The 26073-nt window shown below is 42.3% G+C and overlaps 1 protein-coding gene and 1 long non-coding RNA gene across 3 annotated transcripts in view; both read right to left on the bottom strand.

The window, feature by feature from the left end:
• Nucleotides 1-26073, bottom strand: part of erlin2 (ER lipid raft associated 2) — a 72394-nt gene that overhangs the window by 21909 nt on the left and 24412 nt on the right. For both annotated transcript variants that reach the window (XM_034171228.1, XM_034171229.1), the window contains exons 4-7: nucleotides 21301-21347; nucleotides 18190-18251; nucleotides 12893-13018; nucleotides 7318-7391 (exon numbers count right to left, since the gene is read on the bottom strand). In XM_034171228.1, the coding sequence (XP_034027119.1) occupies nucleotides 7318-7391; nucleotides 12893-13018; nucleotides 18190-18251; nucleotides 21301-21347 (309 nt within the window). The remainder of the gene's footprint in view (nucleotides 1-7317; nucleotides 7392-12892; nucleotides 13019-18189; nucleotides 18252-21300; nucleotides 21348-26073) is intronic.
• Nucleotides 10982-12319, bottom strand: LOC117511227. The gene is made up of 3 exons (XR_004560914.1): nucleotides 12140-12319; nucleotides 11850-11852; nucleotides 10982-11014 (listed from the first exon to the last, which is right to left on the bottom strand). It is a non-coding gene; the product is annotated as an uncharacterized LOC117511227 (long non-coding RNA).

Genomic DNA, 26073 nt, shown 5'->3' with positions numbered 1-26073 from the left:
GAACACAACCCTCAACTTTTTCTTTTTCGGGTGGTACACCCCATGGTGCGGGATGAACCACACTCTTCCATCACTGCGACTCAGCTGCTCATCTGGAACTCTGGTGGCGTAGCCTTTCTCCAGAATGTTGTTCATGAAGCTGTAATGGCCATCGGTCAGATGTGCTGATGTTGTCACAGTGTGCATAAACTGCTTGTCATGTTGTGATGGCTCTTGCTTGTCCTCACACCGGCGTTCTGGGAAATCAGCTTCATAGTGCCTCATCAACATGTCTTCTATGCTCAAAACAGAGATGCGATTTACTAAGAAACTGTCTCTCAGCATCATCAGGTTCTTTCTCTTGGCATCTGCTGATGGGTCCATCGACTACCCACCCTAAAGCAGTTTTCACGGCGTACGGTCCGTCGTTTCGGCTGTTAATAATCTCCCATGGCTCCATAGCCTTGTGAGCGTTGGAACTGATGAGAAGGCCAATCTCTGATTCCAGTTTTGGAAGGTGGACTCGGCTCAGGTAAGACCACTTCTCCAAATCTTTCTTCTGTGGTATGTTGGTTCTCTTTGCAGGTATGTCTGGGTGCGTATACACATTGGGCAGCCTGATGTAGTCTTGTCCATCTAATCCACACACCTCCAGATCTGTTAAGACATAGCTGCTCACTTTCTTTTTCTGTGACATGGTGTTAAGAATGTACTCCGTCTTTCTTCCCCGGATGTTCAGTTTCTTTGCCAAGTCCTCAGTACAGAAAGTCGCGTCGCTTCCTTGATCCAGGAACGCATACGTTTTGGTTACACGTGAGCCCTTCTTGTGTCTTATCTGCACAGGTACGATTGGAAGAATACACGCGTTGTTCCCGGCCCCAGTTTGGTCACCTCTTCCACATCCTGCTGACACGAAAGCATTCGTTACTTCAGCCGTACTCGGTGAGCTGTCATCTGCACTGTTCTTTTCTGGTGTGGGATCTTCCTTCACAACGTGCAGGATAGCAGGATGCTTAAAGGAACAATCAGGGCATGAGCTCTTTTTCTTACAGTCCTTAGACAGGTGGCCTGCTGTGAGACAGCTAAAACAAAGCCCCTGTGACTTCAAGAAGTCAATTCTCTCATTCAGAGGCTTATCTTTGATCTTGTTGCACACGTTGAGTGCATGGTTCTTCTTGCAGAGCAAACAGGGACTTTGGAAAGCATTGGCTGACTTAACTGCTTTCTTCTCTGCTTGGCCTTTGGTGGCGCTCTTCTCAGTAGCAGTCACGTTTACAGTGAAGCTGCTTCGTTTTGACTCTTTTTCCTGAGTTGGACTTCTTTGTGTCTACCTGTTTACCTGAGGTGGCATCCAGGATATCACCAAACAGTGAGTCATTGACAACTTTGGCTTGGTGATACACAAAGTCCACCAAGTTGGGGAATCTGGCTCGTTTCCTCGTTCTCTCATAAATGTCATAGGCATGACCTCTCCATTTCTCTTTCAGCTTAAATGGAAGCTTGGACAAGATGTTCTTCATATTGGTTGGATTATTCATCTCGTCCATGTAGTCCACGTCACACACTGCGTTACTACATCCAATCAGGAACAAGGCGAAGTTTTTTTTAGTCCTTTCCTGTCATCTGGCTTTATCTGCGGCCAGTCCATTGCTTTCTTGATATAAGCATTGGCAATTGTCAGTTCGTCGCCATAATGACGGTCGAGTAATGCTCTGGCTTCTCTGTAAGCTTTGTCTGGTCTCATATGCTCACAACTGCGAATGAGTTCAAGGGGTTCCCCACTCGTAAACTGTTCAAGGTAGTATAAGCGATCTTGCTGACTGTCTGTCTTGCTGTCGATAGCGTGCTCAAAAGCTCTTAAGACCTGTACATCAGAGGATCTCCTGTGAATACTGGTAAGTCTCTGTGAGGCAGCTGAGTCAGACTCTGATGAGCATTTCAGTCACTTGATTTTGATGCTGTAGCACTCGATACAGGTCATCAGCGAAATTAGCATTCTGAGTGTTGTCGGTCATTTGCCTGTATGATGCTTGTCCTCTCTGTGAAGAAACAACTGGCACAGCTAATTTAGGCTTGACATAATGCAGTAGCTTTACAGCTCCAATATGTCCATAGTCATGGCTAGTAAAGTTCTCTTTGCTTTCAGTCACATACTTAGGTTCAGCTTTAAGCCTTGTTACTGGGTTCAGTAGTAATTCATAGACTCCTGAGCGTCTTCATGTTCCTCATAAATTTTTAATTTGGCATGTGAAGCGGCAAGGTCAGTTTCAATCCGCAACTCTTCCTTTCTTGTTCTCAAGCGCGCTTCTTCTTGCTCAAGCTCTTTTTTCTTTTCAAGGGCTGCTGCTTTTGCTAGCAGTGCTTCATGCTCTGCTTTGAGTTTCAAATGCGCTGAGCTGATGTTTGTTAGGTGAGATGCACGACTCCTGAGTGAGCCATGGAAACGCTATCCTGTGGCCTAACATCACCTTCCTCCTCATGATAATGTGTTTTCACATTTTCAATCCACTCGTATAGTTCGTTTATGAATGCCTTTAATTCTTCACATCTGCTTTGAAATGTCTCCTGATCAGTATTTTGTTCATCTTCACTCACAAGCTCACATAATTCTTCATTAAGACATTTATACTCTCTAAAACATCTTTCCAGCTTGGGCAGAATGTCCCATTGTAAGCTTTCAACATTGCTTTCATCTTGTTTCAATGTTTCATTTCATAGCTGTTAGCTGTGCCAACTTTCCCCTTCACTCATCTTTTAATCTCCTTATTTTCTCCTCCACGGTCCTTTCCGTGAGCTTTGGAGCCCTCTTCTGGTCATTAAGCGCATCTGCATTTGTTTTGGCCATCATGTTTCATTCATAAATCTTCACCCATTAACTGTGACAATTATCCAAATTCCTCACAGCTTCTAAACTTTTCCAATACATTCACAGACACTTGTGAAAAGAGTTACTGCTTGGGTGAGATCGTTTGGCATAAACATGAATGACTTTCTGCGCTGGAAATCCTGCTTTGGGCATTTACTGAAGTTTTCCAAAGTCGGTTTAGCAGGGTAGCTAGCGGGCTAACTAGCATAGCAGGCTAACGGAAATGAGAGAATATCAGACCTGACCCTGGGAAAGCTTGCTTCAGCAAGCAGTGCAGTCGAGGTGTTTCTTTTAATGCTAATGCTTCAGTTCCTCTCAAACCTTGAAGGCTATTTCAATTCATTCTGTCTTCTTACTGAGCTAGCAGCATCCAGCTTCTTATTTCTTCCTCCAAGCTCGTTAGCTTAGCTCCGTAGTGGCTCGGCAACCCTCGTGGTTTTGGGCGAGTCTTTTGACTTTTATGTGAGTGCAGGTGACTCACTAGCCTTGAGCCTCGAAGTACTTTCACACGCGACACAACAACAGAAATAAAAGTCTTGAATCCGAAACTTAAGTTTGATGTCTTTCTTTACTGGAACTACATAATTATCTCTATACGATGTGACGGTCAAAAAACTGTAATGCTTCTATAGCTTGCGACTTCTGTTCTGACATTCTTCATGCGTCCTGACGGTTTTATATAAAATCAGCAGCCAATCAAATTGCACCACAGTATCTAGTATCTAGGTAAAACTTTACATACTAAATCAATTCTTATATTCCTAAATATGCATGCAATAATTCTTATGTTCCTAAATTAACTTAAATTCCGTAAAGTATTAATTCTAAATATAAACTAACTACATAAACGTACATATTCCTTAAAACATAGAAAAAATGGCTCTAACACATGCTGATTTCAATGGCTAAAGTTCTCCCGTTGCTCGCACGGTGTCGCTGCGGTGCACTTGCTACAGGCCTTTATTAAAAGCCCCCCCCCCCCAAAAAAAAAAAAACTCCAGTGCATTACAAGAGAACACAAAAATATTGAATATAAAATCAAATGTATATAGCGATTTGCTCTAGGACTGGGTAATCTTGAACAATTCACAGGCCCACATAGATATAATTTCACGGTAAAGAGAGCTGAAACATTCCAACAACGTTCCTGTGACGTTACTAAGAAATGCATAAAACAACACGAATTTACGAATTTATTTAAAATCATAACCAACCAAGCAATTTAGATAGCAAGGAATAAAGAAAACACAGACACACACACACACACATATATATATATATATATATATATATATATATATATATATATATATAAGTTCCTGCATATCTTCTATTTTCAATATAATGGATTCCATGCTTAAATAAGAGCCAATCTATTTCCTTTTAGAATATATACACACACATATACATATACACTCAACAAAAATATAAACGCAACACTTTTAGTTTTGCTCCCATTTTGTATGAGATGAACCCAAAGATCTAAAACTTTTTCCACATACACAATATCACCATTTCCCTCAAATATTGTTCACAAACCAGTCTAAATCTGTGATAGTGAGCACTTTTCCTTTGCTGAGATAATCCATCCCACCTCACAGGTGTGCCATATCAAGATGCTGATTAGACACCATGATTAGTGCACAGGTGTGCCTTAGACTGTCCCAATAAAAGGCCACTCTGAAAGGTGCAGTTTTGTTTTATTGGGGAGGATACCAGTCAGTATCTGGTGTGACCACCATTTGCCTCATGCAGTGCAACACATCTCCTTTTATAGCGTTGATCAGGTTGTCAATTGTGGCCTGTGGAATGTTGGTCCACTTCTCTTCAATGGCTGTGCAAAGTTGCTGGATATTGGCAGGAACTGGTACACGCTGTCGTATACACCGGTCCAGAGCATCCCAAACATGCTCAATGGGTGACATGTCCGGTGAGTATGCCGGCTATGCAAGAACTAGGACATTTTCAGCTTCCAAGAATTGTGTACAGATCCTTGCAACATGGGGCCGTGCATTATCCTGCTGCAACATGAGGTGATGTTCTTGGATGTATGGCACAACAATGGGCCTCAGGATCTCGTCACGGTATCTCTGTGCATTCAAAATGCCATCAATAAAATGCACCTGTGTTCTTCGTCCATAACAGACGCCTGCCCATACCATAACCCCACCGCCACCATGGGCCACTCGATCCACAACACTGACATCAGAAAACCGCTCACCCACACGACGCCACACACGCTGTCTGCCATCTGCCCTGAACAGTGTGAACCGGGATTCATCCGTGAAGAGAACACCTCTCCAGCGTGCCAAATGCCAGTGAATGTGAGCATTTGCCCACTCAAGTCGGTTACGACGATGAACTGGAGTCAGGTCGAGACCCCGATGAGGACGACGAGCATGCAGATGAGCTTCCCTGAGACGGTTTCTGACAGTTTGTGCAGAAATTCTTTGGTTATGCAAACCGATTGTTTCAGCAGCTGTCCGAGTGGTTGGTCTCAGACGATCTTGGAGGTGAACATGCTGGATGTGGAGGTCCTGGGCTGGTGTGGTTACACGTGGTCTGCGGTTGTGAGGCTGGTTGGATGTACTGCCAAATTCTCTGAAACGCCTTTGGAGACGGCTTATGGTAGAGAAATTAATATACATACAGCTCTGGTTGACATTCCTGCTGTCAGCATGCCAATTGCACGCTCCTTCAAATCTTGCAACATCTGTGGCATTGTGCTGTGTGATAAAACTGCACCTTTCAGAGTGGCCTTTTATTGTGGGCAGTCTAAGGCACACCTGTGCACTAATCATGGTGTCTAATCAGCATCATGATATGGCACACCTGTGAGGTGGGATGGATTATCTCAACAAAGGAGAAGTGATCACTATCACAGATTTAGACTGGTTTGTGAACAATATTTGAGGGAAATGGTGATATTGTGTATGTGGAAAAAGTTTTAGATCTTTGAGTTCATCTCATACAAAATGGGAGCAAAACCAAAAGTGTTGCGTTTATATTTTTGTTGAGTGTATGTATGTATGTATATATATATATATATATATATATATATATATATATATATATATATATATATATATATACACATACATACATACACACACACTATTTAAAACATCCGTGCAATGTTTTATTTATTTGTAATGCAAAATTTTATAGTGTTATCTGGATTTTACAAAATAAAAAGAAGCACTAATTACAGACAGTTCTTTTAAATCATTAAGTTCCTTTTCCCATTTGATTTACTTCAGACAAAATTCTTTTAAGGATCGATTTAAATTACAAAACCAGTGACATTTATGACCTTGTGAGCACCATAGGGTAACGTTATGATAACGTTAGCTGGGAAACACTCAGATTCGAAAACTTGCACGTTTAGTAAGAAACAAACTGAGTCAGTTTAAAACACACCTAAAGGGAGGGGGAGGGGGGGGGGCTATAATATGAAAGATGAGAAACTAAAAACCCAATTTCAAGCCATTTGCCGGTGAAAACAAGTCTTTGGCAGAGGTAACAAGACTTAATGCTTCCAGTTTACTCTCCCACACCTGGCTCCTGCATGGAGACCAGGTGCAAACCTGGTCTGAAGTGTGCGTGAGACATAAACATTACATCTTCTTTGAGAAGTACTTGCTCATGTGAGGGAAGCGGTGCACATCCTTTAAAACGTGTCCCGCTGCTGAGCAGAGGGCTTAGCAGAAGTTATGAAGTTTACAGTTACAGTCAATAAAAGGTCTTTTGTGCTACGAGCACAATCACTCAACTGTCACTAATTTATACTGACAACAACCCACAGTATGTTGCAGCAGATTACAGAACCTGTGTGAACTGGAGCCGCAGCACTGAGTCCAGGCTGCCTTCACATTTTTGTGCAGCGGACTTTGTTTCACAGTAAAAATATAAAAGAATCTTCACAGCTTCACCGGTGACACACACACACACACACACACACACACACACACACACACACACACACACACACACACACACACACACACACACACACACACACACACACACACACACACACACACGATGCAGTCTGCCAGACTCCCTGTTGATTCACCGGAGCCACAGTCAGCGGCTGTGTTCAACAGGGACCCTGATCACTCACTGATCAGAACCACCATCCAGACTGTAACCATCTTCTTCTTCTTTTCTTTCAGTCTCTCTCTCATTTTGCCAACAAATGTTTGAGTAAAATAATATTTGCATAATGCCAAAACACAAACTTGACAATAAATGGTTCTCATCAGTCACATTAAGCCACCTAGGTGGCAAAAAAGAAAAGGTCAAAATGAGGTCATTACTGACAATGAGAATAAGCATCAGTATTTTGAACAGAGATGAGGATTTGCGGTAACGCCTCTTTAATTAGTCGACTGAACATTAATATACACGTAGATTTGAATCTCAACATGGTGGCAGACAAAAAATTTTTAGGGTTGGGGTGGGAACGGTACCTGTATTATCAGTCCAGGTGCCATGCTTGTTAGGTCCTTCTGTAGTGTTAACTTCAGGTTTTCATCAATTTGGTCTGGTGGTAAAAGGGAGAGGAGTGACAAAAAGTAAACTAGGTCTCACATCAAACATCTACATGGGTTAAACCAATGGTTCAACCAAAGTCACCACACCCCTTGAGCAAGCACATTGGCAACAGTGGTCAGAGGAAAAACTCCCTCAGGCAGTTTCTGTTTACAGGAAGAAAGCTCAAGCAGACCAGACTCTGAGAGGTGACCATTTGCTTGGTGCTATGGTTAGGTCAGCAAAGCCATTAACAAAATAAATAAAACACAAAGAATTGCCACATATGCAAAGACAGAAATGCTGTAGCTAATAATACTACACAAATTATTCATGACTGCACACACAACTACCCGCCGGGAGCAACTTTGGGGTTAATTAAGGACCTCACCCGAGTGCCCTTAGTAATTCCAAATTCTGTTGGGGATTTGAACAGAGGCTCCTCTGGTCTCAAGCCCACCACTTCAACATGTAGCTCATCACCTCCCCAACAGGAATTATTTTGTTTACTTTATTCTATGACCTTGTGAGAAGTATCAAGAAATCTGTCATCTCAAATCCAGATGGCAAAGGCTCCAACCTACCCTTACATCAAATTTGGGGCTCTACAGTAAAATTAATATTTTAAAGAACAAAGTGGCCTGTCATATACAGCATGAACAAACTTCACGCAGATAACTGCACGTGTAGCAGAAGAGCTCTCCTTCACATAAGAGTCAAGACATCACTCAATGAAGAGGTTTAAAAACTTCCAAGTTTCTGTCTTCAGTTGATAACATCACTGATCCTCAGCAAATACAAAAATAGGACACGGCATAGAATGACAAATACTGCAAATAAGCAAGGCTGAGGAAAAAACCCAGGAAGTGATGAGCAATCTCCTTTTCATGAAGGACTTGACCGAAACAACATCAGATTACTAAGAATTACAAATAAAAACACAGAGCACTTCTGTACAAATCTTAACCTGAATGTGAACTGATGCTCATTTCTCGAGACACTCTTTTTGGCGTCACGTCATTTGCATTCTTTGGTGGTGTAAATCATAAAGCTCCACAGACTTGGTTCACAGACCAATTTCCTGCATGTTTTTCCCTGCACTTTTTAGCATGGTGCTAGTTAGCTTTCTTTTTATCTCCCTTGCCAGCCAGCCAGCCAGCCAGCCGATAAGCCTTAAGGCGGATATACTGCAGACCTCCACTGATGTGCTCATTTACACCATAAAGTATCAACATGAGTCTAAAGCTCATACAACACATTCAAGAAAATAGTCTCACAAATTACAAGAGATGTGTTTTCCTTTGTCTTCACATAGACGTTTCACATCCTCACCACCATGTCCCCATTATTTTCATATTTAACCACCTTTTGGTTGTTTAAAAGTGATTTACAGACAGAATAATACATGTGGTGAATTTCTTAATCTAAAACACTGAACTGGGAAAGATCTAAGTTTGTACCACCCAGCGTCTCAAATGATCTACGCAGATCAAAGTGACTGTGTCGTGTTAAGTCCCACTTGCACTTGCGACCAATGAGAACGCAGCTATGGCTTGCCTGTACAAAACAAAACGGCACGAGTCGTGTGGGATACGACAAGGGATGCATTAATTACTTCACAAAATGGATTTTATGATGGCTGATCGTAAGGTGACAGAAACTCATCTGTAGACTGATGTCTTGCCCCCATAAAATATTATTTTTTCCTTTATTTTCTGATTTCAACCAGCTTTGTATTTCTCTTTCCTTCTGTAGTTCAACAGGAAGCTCGCTCCCTGCCCGTATTGTATGTCAGACTCGACAGGCTTTTAACTTTGAACTTAAATCATTTACATAGAAAAGTACGAGTCAAAGTGACCAGCATCTGTGACACACGCCTTCATAAACACAGTGCACGCTGGTATTTCACAACCCTCAAACCACAGCAGAGGAGGATCACTATAATCCCCACTATAATAGATTAATGTGTGAATATTGTGATGAAAAAGCTAAATACTTTCTCTGGAGAATCTACAAGCTAAATGCTCGTCACGTAAAATAAATGCTAAAACCAAATTTTACAAGTCACTGTGGTGAATTGTTCATAAGAAGTGAACGGACATTGCAAACTGGCAGTTTAGCTGATTAAATTATTAGGTATTTATTAAAAGAGTAAAAGCTATCAAAGGTGAGCACGGTTTTACTAAAAGCAAAATTTTAATAAGTACTGAGGAAAAACTGAGGCAGCAAGTCATTACAGAAAGGCTCCATTTCTAAATAAATTACTGGTGGGTCAAACCAACACCTTCTCATTCCAACAATGGGGCAAAAACTTTTGGAACTTAATGCAGCCATATACTACACGATATGACATGATACTGTTGCATGATGCAGACAGGCATTGCAGAATAACAGCGTACAGCTAATTTCAAACCAGCAGGTTGTCCATTCTTTGAATAACGTGGAATTCTGAGAGATAGATATATACAGTACTTGGTGCCCCCCCAGCAAAAAAAAGCACCACAAAATCACGTGACTCTAATTCTGCAATGGCTAATCTGATTTTTTTCTTTTTCAGACATCAAGATATATGAGGAATTTCTTCTGATGTAGTTTGAAGCTGATCCAAGGAGGATGCCACTTACAATCAATAAAAAGGGAAACTGGTAGAATTCTACTTTGAGACCAAATAGATTGTGCAAACCCAACGACAATATCAATGTCATTTTGCAGTTAGAAAAGCTCCAGGCAGAAAGACAATATGGTGGATTGTAAAGAAGTTCCAATTTCAATTTATTTCATTTATATAGCACCAAATCACAACAAAGCTGCCTCAAAGTGCTTCACACAACTAAGGTCTAACCTTACCAACCCCCAGAGCAAGAACACAGGTGACAGTGGTAAGGAAAAACTCCCTCTGATGATTTGAGGAAGAAACCTCAAGCAGACCTGACTCAAAGGGGGTAACCCTCTGCTTGGGCCATGATACAGAGACACGACAATACAAATACACAGGAAATTTTGAGAGTCCGTGCTGGTGCACAGGACGGGAGGCCTGCAGAAGAAGACACCATCTCCCATCTCTAGATGGAGCTGCACCTCAAACAGAGAGGAAAAAACAGAATCATGCATCAGAAAGACATCAAATACAGTATAATTTGTCAGCATTAAACAACAAAAACAGAAGAAATACTAAGGTGATCGCCGTCCACTAGCCCTAAGTTTCACTAAAAGACCCAGACTTTAGATAAAGTTGAGGCCGTGGCCCGCTCTGTATACTAATAAAATGAATTTAAAAGGATAGAAAGCACAGTAACATACTATGCCAGTATGCTAGCCATACGAAAGGGAAAATAAGTGTGTCTTAAATCTGAACTTGAAAGTCTCTACAGAATCTGACTGTTTTATTGATGCAGGGAGATCATTCCACAGAGCAGGGGCATGATAAGAGAAAGCTCTGTGACCCACAGACTTTTTATTCACCCTAGGGACACAAAGTTTTAAAACTGATAGAACTGTTCACAATGCCAACAAAGGGAGATCTGGTCGAACCAGAGGAGCAGTGCACATATTGAGCACATTTTGTCAATGACAAAACTCTTACAAACTAAGGGGAAATTAGATATGAACACCAGAGATCAAATTCCCTGAGATATGCTTTAACCCTCCGGGGTCCGAGAGCATTTTTTGGACAGTTCACTCGCCTGGCATAAATGTTTTATTATTGCTGTTAACAGCTCTCCCTTCATCCCACAATCAAGTTTTATGTCTCTTTTTTTCAGGACAACCTGTGCTTTCATAATATACTTTTGTTGTGTTTTATAAGTTTAATAAAGGTTTACAATCAGAAATAAGAAAGGAAAAAGTAAAGCAGAAAATAATTTTCTACACACATTTATTCAAAACACACAGCAAACTATAATAAACAACTGTTTTGACACTTTATAAAGGTAATTTGAGGTCTTGTGTGAAAGACTGTACAACAAAAAGGTTCAAACAATAAACACAAATGCACATTTTGAACAATATATACAAAATGGTCTATGCGTTTTGTTTGTCTTCATCTCAAAGCAATTTCTGTCTGCTATTACACAAAGGTTACATCACAAACTTCTATTTCTACTGTGTTCTGGAGTGTTCTGTGCTGCTTCTAAAGCAGCTTTCATTCACACTTTGGCCCACTTTGGCTCCTTACAGTTTTAGGAGTGCCCTTCCCCCACCCTTGCTCCATTGATATGGTAAACAAGTGCTTTATGCAGAGAAAGCAACAGAGTTATCCAGTAACATTCACATGCAAACTAGTGGAACAATCCTGATAGTTACACACTCTTTGTTTGAGCATGTGAGATTGTCATCATAGGCTTTCCGTCTGCTTTCAGTGATCGCTGTGCGTAATGGCACAGGGCGCACTGGAGCCCAATAGTATGTACTCATTGGAGCACCCAGGGGGCTATTCAAACGGGCCAACTAGTAACATATCACTCCTGAAAACGATCTTTGGCTTTTCACGTGAGGTAAATCTGCCCTACGATTGGATTTTGAAAAACCATGTGACGGTGAACCAAATCTGATTGGACACTCACATTGCCCACGTCATCACACAGCTTCTATGAGGAGTATAAAGATGGCCGATGGCTGGCTGGAAAGTCTGTGGAGTTAACTTTTCAGCAAAAAGTAAGTTCTATCTCATATCATTAAAAAGTTATTTATAATTTAGTAAAGCTTGGTCTTAGCCGTCGTATACGACGGCGTCGGCCCCAGAGGGTTAACATGACATATGACAGGTGTCAGTATCCAAAAGTGTACAGATTTTCTATGGCTTTATTTTTGTGGCACATTTTTTGTGGCACCCTATAACAAGGCATTAATCACTTGAAATGCTACTGTGTGTGCACACAAAAAAATTGTTCACACAATTAATTAGTTCCCAGATTTGAAAACGTTGTGCATACTTTGCTCAAAGACAAATATGCATGCAGATCTAGGAATAAATGTCTTGCTCATATGCACAACCAAAATGATTTATTTTTTATGTTGTGCTCACAAATTAGCCAAACCATAGGAAGAATTTTTTTCCAGTTTTTTTTCCACTCTATGACCATTCTAGGGATTCCTGGGTGTGGGCACCTTCATATGTACACCTTGAAAGTTAGCTCCTACCAATGTTGCCAGCTTTATTATTTATTTTTTGTTATATGGATGCTCTTCTTCAGTGTTTCAACATCTTCACCTCACATAAAGTCAATATGGAAGTCCGGTGAATCTATAACGCCACTTCATTTGCCGAGGAGCATCTCCCCAAACTATATGATTCTAACACAATTACTACATACATGCTGCAATATGGTGTGTGTTTTTTCTACAATCCCAGCATAACATGCAATTCTATCACATCACCATGTAGTGTACAGTTGGTTTTAGAGCTAGGATGAGTAGGTATAGTTTTAGTGACATTCACTGAAGCATTTCTGTCAGCAAAGGTTTTCCTGCACAACAAATTCAGAGTTATTTTTCCCAAGCCATTTGCACACTTACCAAACAAACCAATGTAGACCTCCTGTAGTGAGTGCACGCTGCAGAACTGGTTAAGCTCATGGTGAACCTTGTTGAATATTAAAGCCTTATCGTAGTCTGCTGTGAAGTTCCTCACTATGTCGTACACTGCAGAGTAAAACGAGCAAAATCAGGACTGTTAGGACACATGGAAATCAGATTTGGTTTCACTGCAATCAGCAGTTTCAACAGAACCAAATGTGAATTGGTACTGTGTGGATTAAGCAGAAATTTTATATATATACGAGGTCTCTTAGATAATAAACCGACCCTTTTATTTTTTTTTTAACTATATGGATTTGAATGACATGCGATTACACCAATCATGCTTGAACCCTCGTGCGCATGCGTGAGTTTTTTCACGCGTGTCGGTGACGTCATTTCCCTGTGGGCAGGCCTTGAGTGAGATGTGGTCCCGCCCTCTCGGCTGAATTCCTTTGTTTCACACGCTGCTCGAGACGGCGCGCGTTGCTTTATCAAAATTTTTTCTGGACCTGTGAGGAATATCCGAGTGGACACTATTTGAGAAATTAAGCTGGTTTTCTGTGAAAAGTTTAACGGCTGATGAGAGATTATGGGGTGTTTCTGTCGGTGTAAGGACTTCCCACGGAGCGGGACGTCCTGCAGCGCTTCCAGGCGCTGTCGTCGGCCTGTTTCGAGCTGAAAACATCCTAATTTAAGGCTTAATTCACCCAGGACATCGTGAGAGAACAGAGAAGATTCAGAAGAGGGCGGCATGAGGAATTTATGCGGACATTCCACTGTTTAAGGACATTTTTTTAATGAAAGACGTACGCGCAAATTCGCCGAGTCGTTTCCGTGACGACTCGGCAAATCTGTGTGCGCCGCGACAGGAAAAACACCTCCATGTTGAAAACCATTTGTAGAATTCAGGCGGCTTTTAATGGCTTTCAACAAGTGAGTAACTGAGAAATTGTTTAACAGCTTGGGCATGTTCCAACTTGCCCGTTAAGATTTCCAACGGAGGTGTTTTTCCTGCCGCGACCCCCCGCGGTCGGGTCCGGCCCGACATGCGACTCTGCCCGCACATTCTTTCATTACAAAATGACCATTAACAATGGAATGTCCGAATAAACTCCTCATGCCGACTTCTTCTGAAAGTTCTCTGTTCTCTGACGACTTACTGCGTCAACACAGCCTGAAATGTGGAAGTTTTCAACTTGAAACGGCGAGACGCTGCCGCCTCGAAGCGCAGATCGCCGTCAGGCGCCGTGGACCGTCCTTAAAGCGACACTACCAGACCAAAATCTCTCATCAGCCGTTAAAACTTTTACCGAAAACCAGCTGAATTTATTGAATGGTGTCCACTCAGTTGTGCCTTACAGTTTTGAAAAAATTTTTATCAAACAAAGCAACAGTCTCTGAGCCATTCCTAAACAATGAAAAAATCGACGAGCGGGTGGACGACTCCTCACTCCTCAAAGACTGCCCACAGGCGAATGACGTAACCGACAGGCGTGAAAAAACTCTCGCATGCCCACGAGGGTTCAAGCATGTCTGATGTAATCACACGTGATTCAAATCCATATGGTTTTTGAAAAAAATAATAAGGTCGGATACTTTTCTAATAGACCTCGTATATATATACACACACACACACACACACACACACACACACACACACACACACACACACACACACACACACACACACACACACACACACACACACACACACTGGTCCCTCGCTATAACGCGGTTCACCTTTCGCAGCCTCGCAGATTTTTTTTTTTTTTTTTGTGCAATTTTGCATGCTTCTTCTCTCTTTTTTTAACAGCGCATTGTGTTCTGCATCCTTATCAGGCAGGCCAGTCGCGGCACTGGTCGGCATCACCGCATTTGCTCTCACTGCCTCTGATGTGCTTACTGAGTCTGCGGGCTCGGTAAACACCGCAGGGGGCCACTCACAACGCCCCGGTCTGCTGTGCGCCGCTGCGGACAACTCTGGCAACAGGTCCAGAGACTACGCTCAATGTTTTGATGCAGAGCGCTCCTTGCGGAAAAATCCACAGCACCGTAGGGTCTCAGTAACCGCAGCCGCAGAGCTCCGTGGCCATGACTTGGATTCTTTGCGGGTCCCGCATCCGTACCCCCCGGAGGCAGTGAGTGAGTTCTGCGTGTGTCCGTTTATAATCTTCTCGCCCAGAAGAAAAAAGAGTGTGTTTACACAGGAGAGAAAAGTGAGAAAATGTTAATGCCTGTTTGAGAAAAGTGTATAAAGTGTGCAGTAAGGGGTTTTACAGCCTTAAAACATCTATAATAATTGTAAAAAAAATAACGCTGACTACTTTGCGGATTTCGCCTATTGCGGGTTATTTTTAGAATGTAACTCCCGCGATAAACGAGGGACCACTGTATATATTTTAGGCATGTGAATCATCACTGACAACGATTCGATATGCATCTCGACACACTACCAGCGATACGATACATACTGACAATACCATGCGATACGATTCACCTCTGTTCCAGATTCGATGCGATTTGATATGTATTTGATGGCGAGTCAATTCCTCACAATGCGATTTGGTGCGATATGATGCGATTCAACATGATGCAAAGAAATGATATCAAAAATTTAAATAGAAAATAAGAAGCTGCAATTCAGTATGGTACTATGGTATTCTTCTTCTGATTCTACTAGAGGCAGAGGATTTGCTTTACTCCTTATAAGCAGCAAATTTAACAGATTCAACATTATGGAACAGGAATTGGTTCCCTCATATGTGGAAACTGCTTCATCACACTATCAGAACTTAAACAGTAAGACAACATCACTCTCAATGAGTGACTTAAAGTGAGTCACTCTTTGATACCGAGTGCTGCCTTCGCAAAAGTAATTTGAGATACTTTTCTCACCCGAGTTTTGCTGGAGGTTTACAATCTGAGGAATATCTGAGTAGCGCAACAGTGGCTGTATGGTTTAGCAGCACAGCATTCTTTACTAACGACCTGCGTCTTGTGAAGTTTCCCATCTTTTTTAAAACAGCAAAGTATCTCCAAATGCCCGATTTAAATGTTTTAGGTGCGGCAAAAATCTCCAACCGCTTGCAGAACTCCATGTTTGTTGTGGTAGAAATGTGCTTTCTGGCTTCCGCCTGTGTTCAAAATAAAAAGCAAAGCAGGGATGGTGCATTCAATGTGCTGTGTGCATTCAAGCACACAGCGAGCGATGCAGTCACGATTTCACCCGTCAACTGAATCAATGCACACTGAATGAATTGATACACTCGCATCGCGCACGTTTGTATCGAGATACCGATTCATATCCATTAATCTCCACGTCACACACACACACACACACACACACACACACACACACACACACACACACACACACACACACACACACACACACACACACACACACACACACACACACACACACACACACACACACACACACACACACACACACACACACTTTGACATTTTGTCTCATTAAGATTTTGTGTTATTAAGAGTTATTAATGCACTAGAACCTTCCTGAAGTTTAGTTGAGGCAACTGGACTTCTTGTTTAGCTGTAAATATTTTGCCACTCATTAAATGGCTTCATCAATCTGGGACAATACTGGTATCCACTACTATAAGCAAAGAGGTTGATCATCGTCATGTCCCAAGATTCCTGAAATGGAGCAATATCTCCACCTGGTGGGCATTTACCATTAACTCAGGTATAACAGAATTGCACCAAAAGCTCCAGTTATCCCAGCTATGGAAAATATGCAGTGACATCATCAAACCATGCCCTCAGATGGTATATCTCCATATTGGATGAGAAATGGTGGAAAGAAATCAATTGTTTAGAGCAGCCGAATGTTCCAAAATTCAGCAACCTAAGAGCAAAATCCTTTTTGGTGGTGAAGTCAGCGAAGGATAGGTTTATGACGAACATTATGTGGACTGGCCTTCAGGACCCGTATTTTTTTGTGGATGTTTTCAGAGCTGCTGACAGTGATTCAGTGATTCCCCGATTCTGTTTCAAACTGCACTCCAGTTATCATCTATCTCAGTGACAGATATCTGAAGCTTTTGTACAATAATCATTTCCACATAAATTCAGCATTATTTCATCATAAAAGACAGAGGAAGTGATCAGAGCACCACAGCACGTCTGAGTATGATGTGCTGCTGCTCCGCCTACGTCATTTCAGAGCGTCAGTAGCGACTCACCACCAGGGCTGTGAAATGAAAATTGTGAAATCCGAAGAAAATTCACAGGGGGTCTAACCCCCACCCCCCAGGGAGCCGGGGTCTAGGACCTTGTGGGGCCCCAGAAACCAAATAAAATTATCTTCTACTGATAGGCACATAATCTTTTCTGAAATTCTGTTTGAACAGCACAATGTTTATTTTCCAGAGAGAGAAAAAAAAAATTCTTACAGTTCGCTTTTCCGGTTTATCTTTCAGGTGTGTTGATGAAGCCAGCAACAATTCCACGGATTCTTGTCCTCATCACACTTTTTCAAACTGTCTTTCTCGCCATCTTCACTCTGTCTGATGTCGCTCCATGACACAGACATGCTGCAAAATTCTTCTTTTAAAAACTTGAAAGTTCTAAAGGTTTGCGATGTCCACATGCTACATTTAGCTAAGCTTCGCACAGGAGCTACACAGTGTCACCGCAGCAACCAACCAGTCCCGCTTTACGACAACTGTCGCAACAGCCAGGCTTTGAGTGGCGTTTATTCTCCTCGAAATTCTGCAGGTCCGAGGAAACTGGCTTCTATCTGTAACACACAGATCAGTGTCTGCGGACTTATAAAACTTGCATGATGTCGTTAAAAAAAAAAGAAAAAGAACGCTTTGCGCTAAGCATTTTAAAAACTCAGTAACGATCATGATTAAAGAGTACAACACTAACACCCCCGCCCCCCTCCCCATGATGAAATCCGTGGAATCCCACGGATTTGCGGAGTTTTCACAGCCCTGCACCATTTACAGCCTCATTTCTGCTTAAAAGTGACTTTAGAATGGTTCCAGAGGTTTTACTGTCATCTGATGGTCACATTATTCCCTTTGATCCCTTTGGGTGTAGAGAGTCAGACTCAGACATGCTGCTGTGGTCCAAAATGATGCATGCGCAGTGAAGGCAGGGCGGACCAATTTTTAGAGGGGACCGTTCAGTTGGCCATGTCATGTACATACCCTCCATACAAGGAGTCCAGTTGGCTCGACTAAACTTCAGGAAGCTTCTCATCTTCGCCTGGATGACTGAGAACCTACACAGGGTTATTAATGCACTAATGAGGTTACCTGCTGAAGGAATAAGGTAGTTCACCACTTCTATGCGGTCAAAGTAGATCATCACACCTCCACTGCAAGAAGAACATTGTTTTTCCCCATCAGGATCTTCAATAGCTGCTCCACTGACTATGTTGTTAGTTTTACCATAAATCAAAAACTACTGATTTTGAAAGAATCATATAAATAAGTCCAAAATGCAAACTTTTAGCTTAAGGCACAGAATTCGGATGGTATTTACATGTGACTTGTAACAACACTGTAGCAATTACAGTGATCCCAAAACATTTTAAAGCATTAACAGCCATTTGGGAAACATTCCATTTAGCAGTTTATGTCATAGTGTGTAGTCCACCATTACACAAGCAGCCAAATAATAGTGTGAGTTGAGTTAATTTCATAATGTTGCCATTACATTTGGAAACAATTCTAACTAACTATAGCAACAGGGACCTGTTACTGCCAGTGAAGAAAGACATCACTGGGCTGCCAAACCAAAACATGACAGCAAAAAAACAGGCATGTCTACTTATGTCCATTCTTATAAAAAAACAATAATGAGTTCAAGGAGAGCAAAAAGCCTCACAACATTCAGCCAAATCAAGAATACACACATCACTGTCAAAGCAGACAATCGACAAAAGACTTTACTGGATACAGGCATGTTTACCACAAGATGTAATTCAGACACTGATCACCTGACCTGGGTGAAAATAATGATATTTTTAGGTGGAATTCTTCACTTCGAGCTCATCCTCCAATATATTGTAGTCAGCAGGTATAATAAAATCAATATTAGTGTCCAATTGGTCACACTAGATTTACATTTTCAATACAGGTGATGATAGTAGTAGGGCTAGGCTGTAACCCAGTACACATGAACCATACTCGATACGTCTTTAACAAGTTGTGTCAAACACTGCTGGCTGATCTGTGCTTGAGTATGGTACACAATGTTCACTAGGGGTCGACTGATTATCGATGCCGACATTCAGCATTTTTGCAGTTGTAGCTATCAGCCATTTCTAACAGCCGATATGCTAGTTTATGTTTACATTTAGAAATTAACAGTTTATTTTATAGGTTAAAGGCTTTGTGCTCACATAAAGTTACATATTTTTGCAGAAAGTCTGTGTTTCTTTGGAGCTGAGCGAGGTAAAAGGGGAGTGGGGAGGGAGACAGAAGACCAATATCCGCAAAAATGCTGAATATCGGCGCAGATAATCGTCCAGGCCAATCGGTCAACCCCTACTTTTTACTGCAGGCAAATATCGGCCTCCCAACCTGGTCAACAATCTGTAACAGCCCTTAAAAAGCCATATCGTAGACCCCTTGTGTCCAGGAAATGGGCTACAAGTGTTGTATTTGTGGTGCCAAGACACTCCTGAACCACAGACTGTCAGAAGCATCTTATCTGGACTAAGAAAAAAAGAACTGGAGTGCTGCTCAGTAGTCCAAAGTCCTCTTTTTCATACAAAAGTAAATTTTACATTTCATTTGGAAATCAAGGTCCCAGAGTCTGGTGGTTTGGCACCATGTCATCTGCTGGTGTTGGTAAACTAGGTTTTATCAAGTGCAAAGTCAAACCAGAGCTCAACCAGGAGACTGTAGAACACTTCATGCTTCCACCTGCTGATAAGCTTTATGGAGATGCTGATTTTCTCTTCCAGCAGGACTTGGCCATCTTTCTACAATACCAAAACTACTAGTATCTGGTTTGCTGAGCATGGTGTTACTGTACTTGACTGATCCCACAGACAATCCTTCATAGATTATTTCAGGGGTATTGTCAAGACAAACATAAGGGACATCAGAACCAACAATTCAGATGAGCTAAAGCAGTGGTGTCCAAAGTATTTCAGAAAGGGCCAAGAGGGTGCAGGTTTTCTTTGCAACCTCATCCAATCTGCACAAAAGTGATGCTAATCAGCGAAATCACCTGTTGCAAAGAATACCTGCACCCTAGAAAACCTACCTAGGCCCTTTTTGGTTGTCTCTGAACACAACTGAGCTTAAGTATGATATCAAAGCAACCTGGACTTCCAGAACACTTTAGTAGTGCCAGAGGCTGATCGCCTCCAAGCTGCACTGATACAGGAATTCATTCAAAAGAGGTCACAACAAATACTGAGAATATAAATGAACATATTTTTCAAAAGTAAGATATTTCTGTCTTATAAATCGGTTTTTAAACAGATCTTCTGAAATATTCTAATATTTTGAGATATGCAGTTTTTGGAGATGTTGGTCCTAATGATCAAAATACAACTAAAAAAAGAATGAAACATTTTAGTTTCTATGCACTGAAACTAGAATATGTAAAATTTCCACTCTCTGAAATACCTGCAAAAAATAAATAAAATACAATAAAATTTTGCACTTTTGCACAATATTCAAATTTTTTGAGATGCACCTGTAGGAATTTGGGGTCAAATGTACTCTAATCCAGTACAGAGTTCTGCATAAAAGCCCCCTAAGAGAAGGAAAGACAGATGTTTGATTGGTCCACTCGCCATTCTTTGTGCTGTGGTTTATCTTGCGTGTACAGAACACTGCCACTGCCACACTTATGTGTACAGAACACTGTTTTAATTTCTCACAAAGGAAAATACTTGTTCTAAATATAGTACCAGTTTCTGTTAAGTTACTCTGTTAGTGTCAAATGTTACAGAATTTACCCCGCCGTCTCAATACATGTTGCAGAGCAGGTAGCTGAGTGAATAAGAGGCTGGCCTGCCAAAATGTAGACCTGGGTTTGTATCCCCTTGTGCTACCTGCACGTTTCTTTGGAAAAGACACTTAATCTGCATGTCTCAGTCCACCCAGCTGTACAGTGCATCCGGAAAGTATTCACAGCAATTCACATGCTAAAGCATGTTTAAAGGATATTAATGGTACTGCACAATGATTACATGGTGCCTGACTTTAGTACAAGAATACTACCCATGCCCAGTCTTTGCTACACATTTAAACAGTCTGTGGGTGCTGGAGAGTGTTCAACATTTTCAGCTGTACGGCTGAAAATGTTGACCAAAGTCAAAAATGTATTCTCAGTTAGATACATCAGCACCAGCTGGACTGGGCGTAAAACACTACGAAATTCAACAAAAACAGCAAACCTACCTGGTGCCACATGGTACATTCTTGACTTCATCAGTCTGCAGAGTGGTCTGCAAGAGAAACACTGAGTTTCAGACTTAATCTGCTTTTGACTTTCTTGATGTTAAGGGTTGGAATATGTTCTTGGGTTTTTACAAAAAAATATTCCAGGCACACAGAAAGCAAAACCTGGAAACAAACCCATTAATATCTAAACAGATCAATATGCTCGTCTGCAGTAATGTGGTTTTCAGCTGTGCATGCAGTTTATGTTCACAATAAAAAGAGGTGCTGCTCAGTATGATGAAATAAAACATCACCTGCAGCTTTAAAGATGATCTCAGAGCGGAATCGAGCTGAAACCTCAATAATGCAAGCATTACAGTAAGAGTGACACTTGTTATAACTTGCCAACATTACACAACATTTCCCAGAAATAAAATCTTCTATGGAGTTCAGGAACCAATACCCCACTTCAAACATAGCTTTTCTAGTGCTGAAGTCCATCATTTTTTAATGTTGTGATTAAATATAAATGGTTCAGAACGTCAACTTTGTTTAATATTCAACACATTTTGTCTTACAGCAACATTTACAATCTATATGTACAAAAGTTTTGTTGGTGACTGAAACACTGAGCTCCCCACCACAACAAAGCATTGTGTTCATTTCACCACTTCACTTTTGCGTGTCTTATTCATGTGTCACCTGACCTGCTCCTGTTGGCCCTTGTCAATTTCAGCTGCACTGCTTTATCATGCTTTGTCAAATGTGATCATCTAAACAACTTCACACAAAAAAAAAAAAAAAAGAATGTGATGATAAGCGCTGAAGAAAACAAACTCATCTTATGCCTCTTTCACACCAGCTTCACTGCATCACAGCCGCGTCGCTGAACTGTGCTGACGTATGTATAAGTATGTCTATTTACTACTGACGATGTTCCTGCTGCAGTGCAGGATGTGCATCTGACTGCTGGTCAGCAGAGGCCTTGCCCACGTGCATTTTGGAAAACACAGCCTTTTCTATGCATTTTGGCCTTTCGCCCACATGTATTTTAGGTCATGGAAAATGGAGTTTTCGCAAAATTCCTTCCCAGGTGAAACGCCATTTCAGTGTTTTTTTTTTTTTCCTGGTTTGTGATGAACCAACGTGTCTGAACAGTTGGGGTTATACTGACACCTACTACTTTGGCAGTGCTTTACAACATGTTATGTGTTTTTATGTGGACGAGGATATATAAAAAAAAAAAAAAAAAAAACAGTGCTTGTTGTCAGTATTTTTGGAAAACTAAAGATAGAAAATCCCCATTGTCAAAAATCCCTGTGTACATCACTGATCTGTATGTAACACTGGATAGATAGCTCAATGGCCCACACACTCTGTCCAAACCGCTGAAGCAAAGTGGCGGACATCTTTCCACTCGCAAGTTATGTGGCTTATTACAATGTCAACAAATCTGAGTAATAACCCAAATGATTCTCTCATTTCCTTGTTGTTCTCCAGTTAATGTAACCTTCATCCCTCCATTCTATATCTGCCATGATTAGTTATTTATTTCCTTTCTTTCTTTTACTACTTTGACACTTTCTCCCCTTCTATTCTCAATTACTCAGATCTCACTGGGACAAATACTCAATTCTAAATACTATGGTTCTTTAATCAAAGTTCATATATGTTTTGTGTAATCATCATCAAGCTTAGATATAGATATATATACACAGGTACCATATCATGAACAAAAGTGAACAAGAACCAAAGTGGATGGATAACAAAAGTCATGATGGATAATACAGCAATAGCGGATTTTTTTTAATAGCTGCACTAAAAGAATTAAAGAGAGTAAGCTGACCCACCTTTTGTCAAAAACTGATTTATGGCCCTGTCAGCCAATCAGAATCGACTACGTCACTAAGCCCCGCCCCCTTATGACATCACAGCCAATCAGAATCGATGACGTCACTATATCCCGCCCCCTAAGCCCCGCCCCGGCTCCTCCCCTAACCCCGCCCCTTATGACGCCACAGCCAATCAGAATCGATGACGTCACTGTCCCCCCAAGCCCCGCCCCAACCCCTCTCCAAGCCCCGCCCCTAAAGACGTCACAGCCCCGCCCCTAAAGACGTCACAGCCAATCAGAATCGATTATGTCACTATGTCCCGCCCCTAAGCCCCGCCCCAGCTCCTCCCCTAGTCCCGCCCCTGGCTCCTCCCCTAGCCCCACCCCTACCCCCACCCCCAAGCTCCTCCCCTAACCCCGCCCCAAGCACCGCCTCCAAGCCCTACCTCCCCTCCCACCCGGGTCTAATATTTTAATGTCATTTTATTTCATGAATTAAAGAACGATTAAAAATACCTAGATCTTTTTAATGTATTAAAGAATTAACTAATTCTGAAATAATTAAACATAAATCAGTGTCTATTATTTAATACCCCTTTAATATTTTTAATTCTTAAATTAAAGCGCCTCCTTTTATGGTTTTTAATGCCTCAATTAAAGAAGGAATAAAAAATACTGTATCTTATGCATAATTATGGGAGGTTTTCTTCAATTTAGTGATTAAACACGAATATTTTAATACGCCTTTAATATGTCTTAATTCTTAAATTATTGCGTTTCCTTTTCTGTTTTTTAATTCGTAAATTAAAGAAGGGAAAAAAATAGTTGTCTCTCTCGGCTGTAAGTCTTTGCAGCAAGACGGTCAAATACCCACGCATAGAGCTGCTCGTGGAAACATGACCCCATGGCTGTAATACCTGTTGCAGACGCTAACTGTGTCTGTGTGTGTGTGTGTGTGTGTGGGTGCGTGCGTGTGTGTGTGTGACCTGCGGAGCGGGGGGTGTCAGGCCGGATGGTCTTTTATAACATAGTAGAGAAGCTTGAATCTTTTGGTTGAAGCTTGAATGTTTTATTACATCCGATTTCCTGAAGATGGGGGGCGTTCGTTGCGCTTGTTTGAAGGCGGAAAAAACAAAGCACCTTCTCACTCACGCCAGATGGTGTTTCTTTTAAGATATTAGCCGATCGATCATGGGGCGTGGGACACCCGCTGATCGGAGATGCTGCCCCGAGGTGATGAAGCCGGAAAAAAACAAAGTTTGGTCTCACTCACGCCAAATGGTGTTTTTAGAGCAAAAGGTGATGAATTACGCCCCGCGGACGAAGACGGGTTTAAAAATCCCTTTTCGACGACAGAGTGACATACAGCATTCACCATGGCGAGACGAACTCCAATCCTCCGCTACATCTGCGAGACCCCGGTCAACATCACCATGACGACAGAGGGCTCGCTCGCTCCAAAAAAAGCGAGGATGTACGTCAGCCGCCTGAGCCAGCCAATACCGGAGGAAGATCTGACGTACACCCTGGAGGGGCCTGAACGTTTAACTTACACATTCGACCCGTATTATGCCCAAGTAAGTTTCTTCACTCTGGCTGAGGGTGAGACCGCCAGTCGAGGAACCCCACGGGTGGCGCTTACTTCCGCCGATTGGGGTGTGTTCTCCGCGGCTGCGGGATCGATGATTCGCGACACGGTCAACCCTGAGCCTCCAGGAGATCGGACGCCGGAAAAGAAGAAAACATGCTTCCAACTCACCTGGCTCAGCACCCAGGGGCCGCGCTATAGGGTGATATTTCAGCGGGGACCTCCTGAAACTGACTCTGAGGGTGAAATTAAGTTGGAGCGACTTAGTGCCAGCGGCCACGTCAGAAGCGTCACAGCTGCGGCTGAGAGCTGGCATGAGTTGTTCAACACCTGCAATGACAGGATTACGGGCCTCTTTACAAGGTGCCTGGCCTGGAGGGACGTTATCGAAGTCTGAAAAAACTTGGCCCCTCTTTTTACTTAAAAAAAAAAAAAACTGACGTAGCTCCTCCCCCGCATGCACGGGGATTTCTATAAAAAACCAGGGGACCACATCTCATTTAAGCATCGGACGACGAACCAGCATGAGCTCCTCAACCTCTCCCATTGCAGCGGCCGACGACATCGCTTGTGACTGCGCGCTCGACTGTGGAAGAGACCTGGCATCCCTGGGGCAGGCTTCACGGACCCGCGGCGGGTACGAGACCCTGTGGGGAGTTCAGCTCGAGCCGGTCTGGGACGAGTTCCATCCTTCTCACGCGCTTTCCAGCCCGGGAGGCGTGGGGTCTCTTCCCGCTGCCACGGAGGCCGCGAGTCCGCGGGAGGTACAAGACCTCGAGCGGGCTGAGAAATACGCCACATCTTTCGCATCTGACCGGCCTGACGGGTTCCTGTCAGAGGAATTCCTGAAAACGGTGAAAGTCGGCGTGGCACACTTACTTTTGGCTGTGATCAAAAGTTACAGACAAAAACTCTGTTACGGGTGTGAGATCGATCACCCCAGCCAGCGCCAGCACGAGTGCCTGGACCCGTTAAATGAATATTTCTTTACCGGACATTTTGAGAGATTAATGGTGAGACTCTGGAGACCGACCTTCATCCCGGCTGTGGTAAAGCTCCTAGCCCAGCGCTTCCTCAACCCATCGGCTGCGAGGGTCCAGGGGGCGGTAGAAAACATTCTCACTGAGCTGAAATACACTGATAATTTTGAAGCAAAGATCAAGGAACTGTACACATGTTTCAGTGAAGACGCAGATCTCGACCTGGAGGGGATGGTAGCCGTCTATAACCCAGACGACTGAAGAAAAAAAACCTGCCTTTTTTTTTTTTTAAATATCATTATATTGTTTACAGTCATGGGTAATTGTATGATGAGTCTCTTTCAAAGCTTGCGGGAAGTTTATATTATACGTGGACTCTCGTATAAGCT

This window comes from Thalassophryne amazonica, chromosome 5 (assembly GCF_902500255.1).
Source record: "Thalassophryne amazonica chromosome 5, fThaAma1.1, whole genome shotgun sequence".
Taxonomy (NCBI): Eukaryota; Metazoa; Chordata; class Actinopteri; order Batrachoidiformes; family Batrachoididae; genus Thalassophryne; species Thalassophryne amazonica.
Note: the sequence above shows the minus strand (reverse complement) of the source record. Positions and strands in the feature narration are given on the sequence as shown.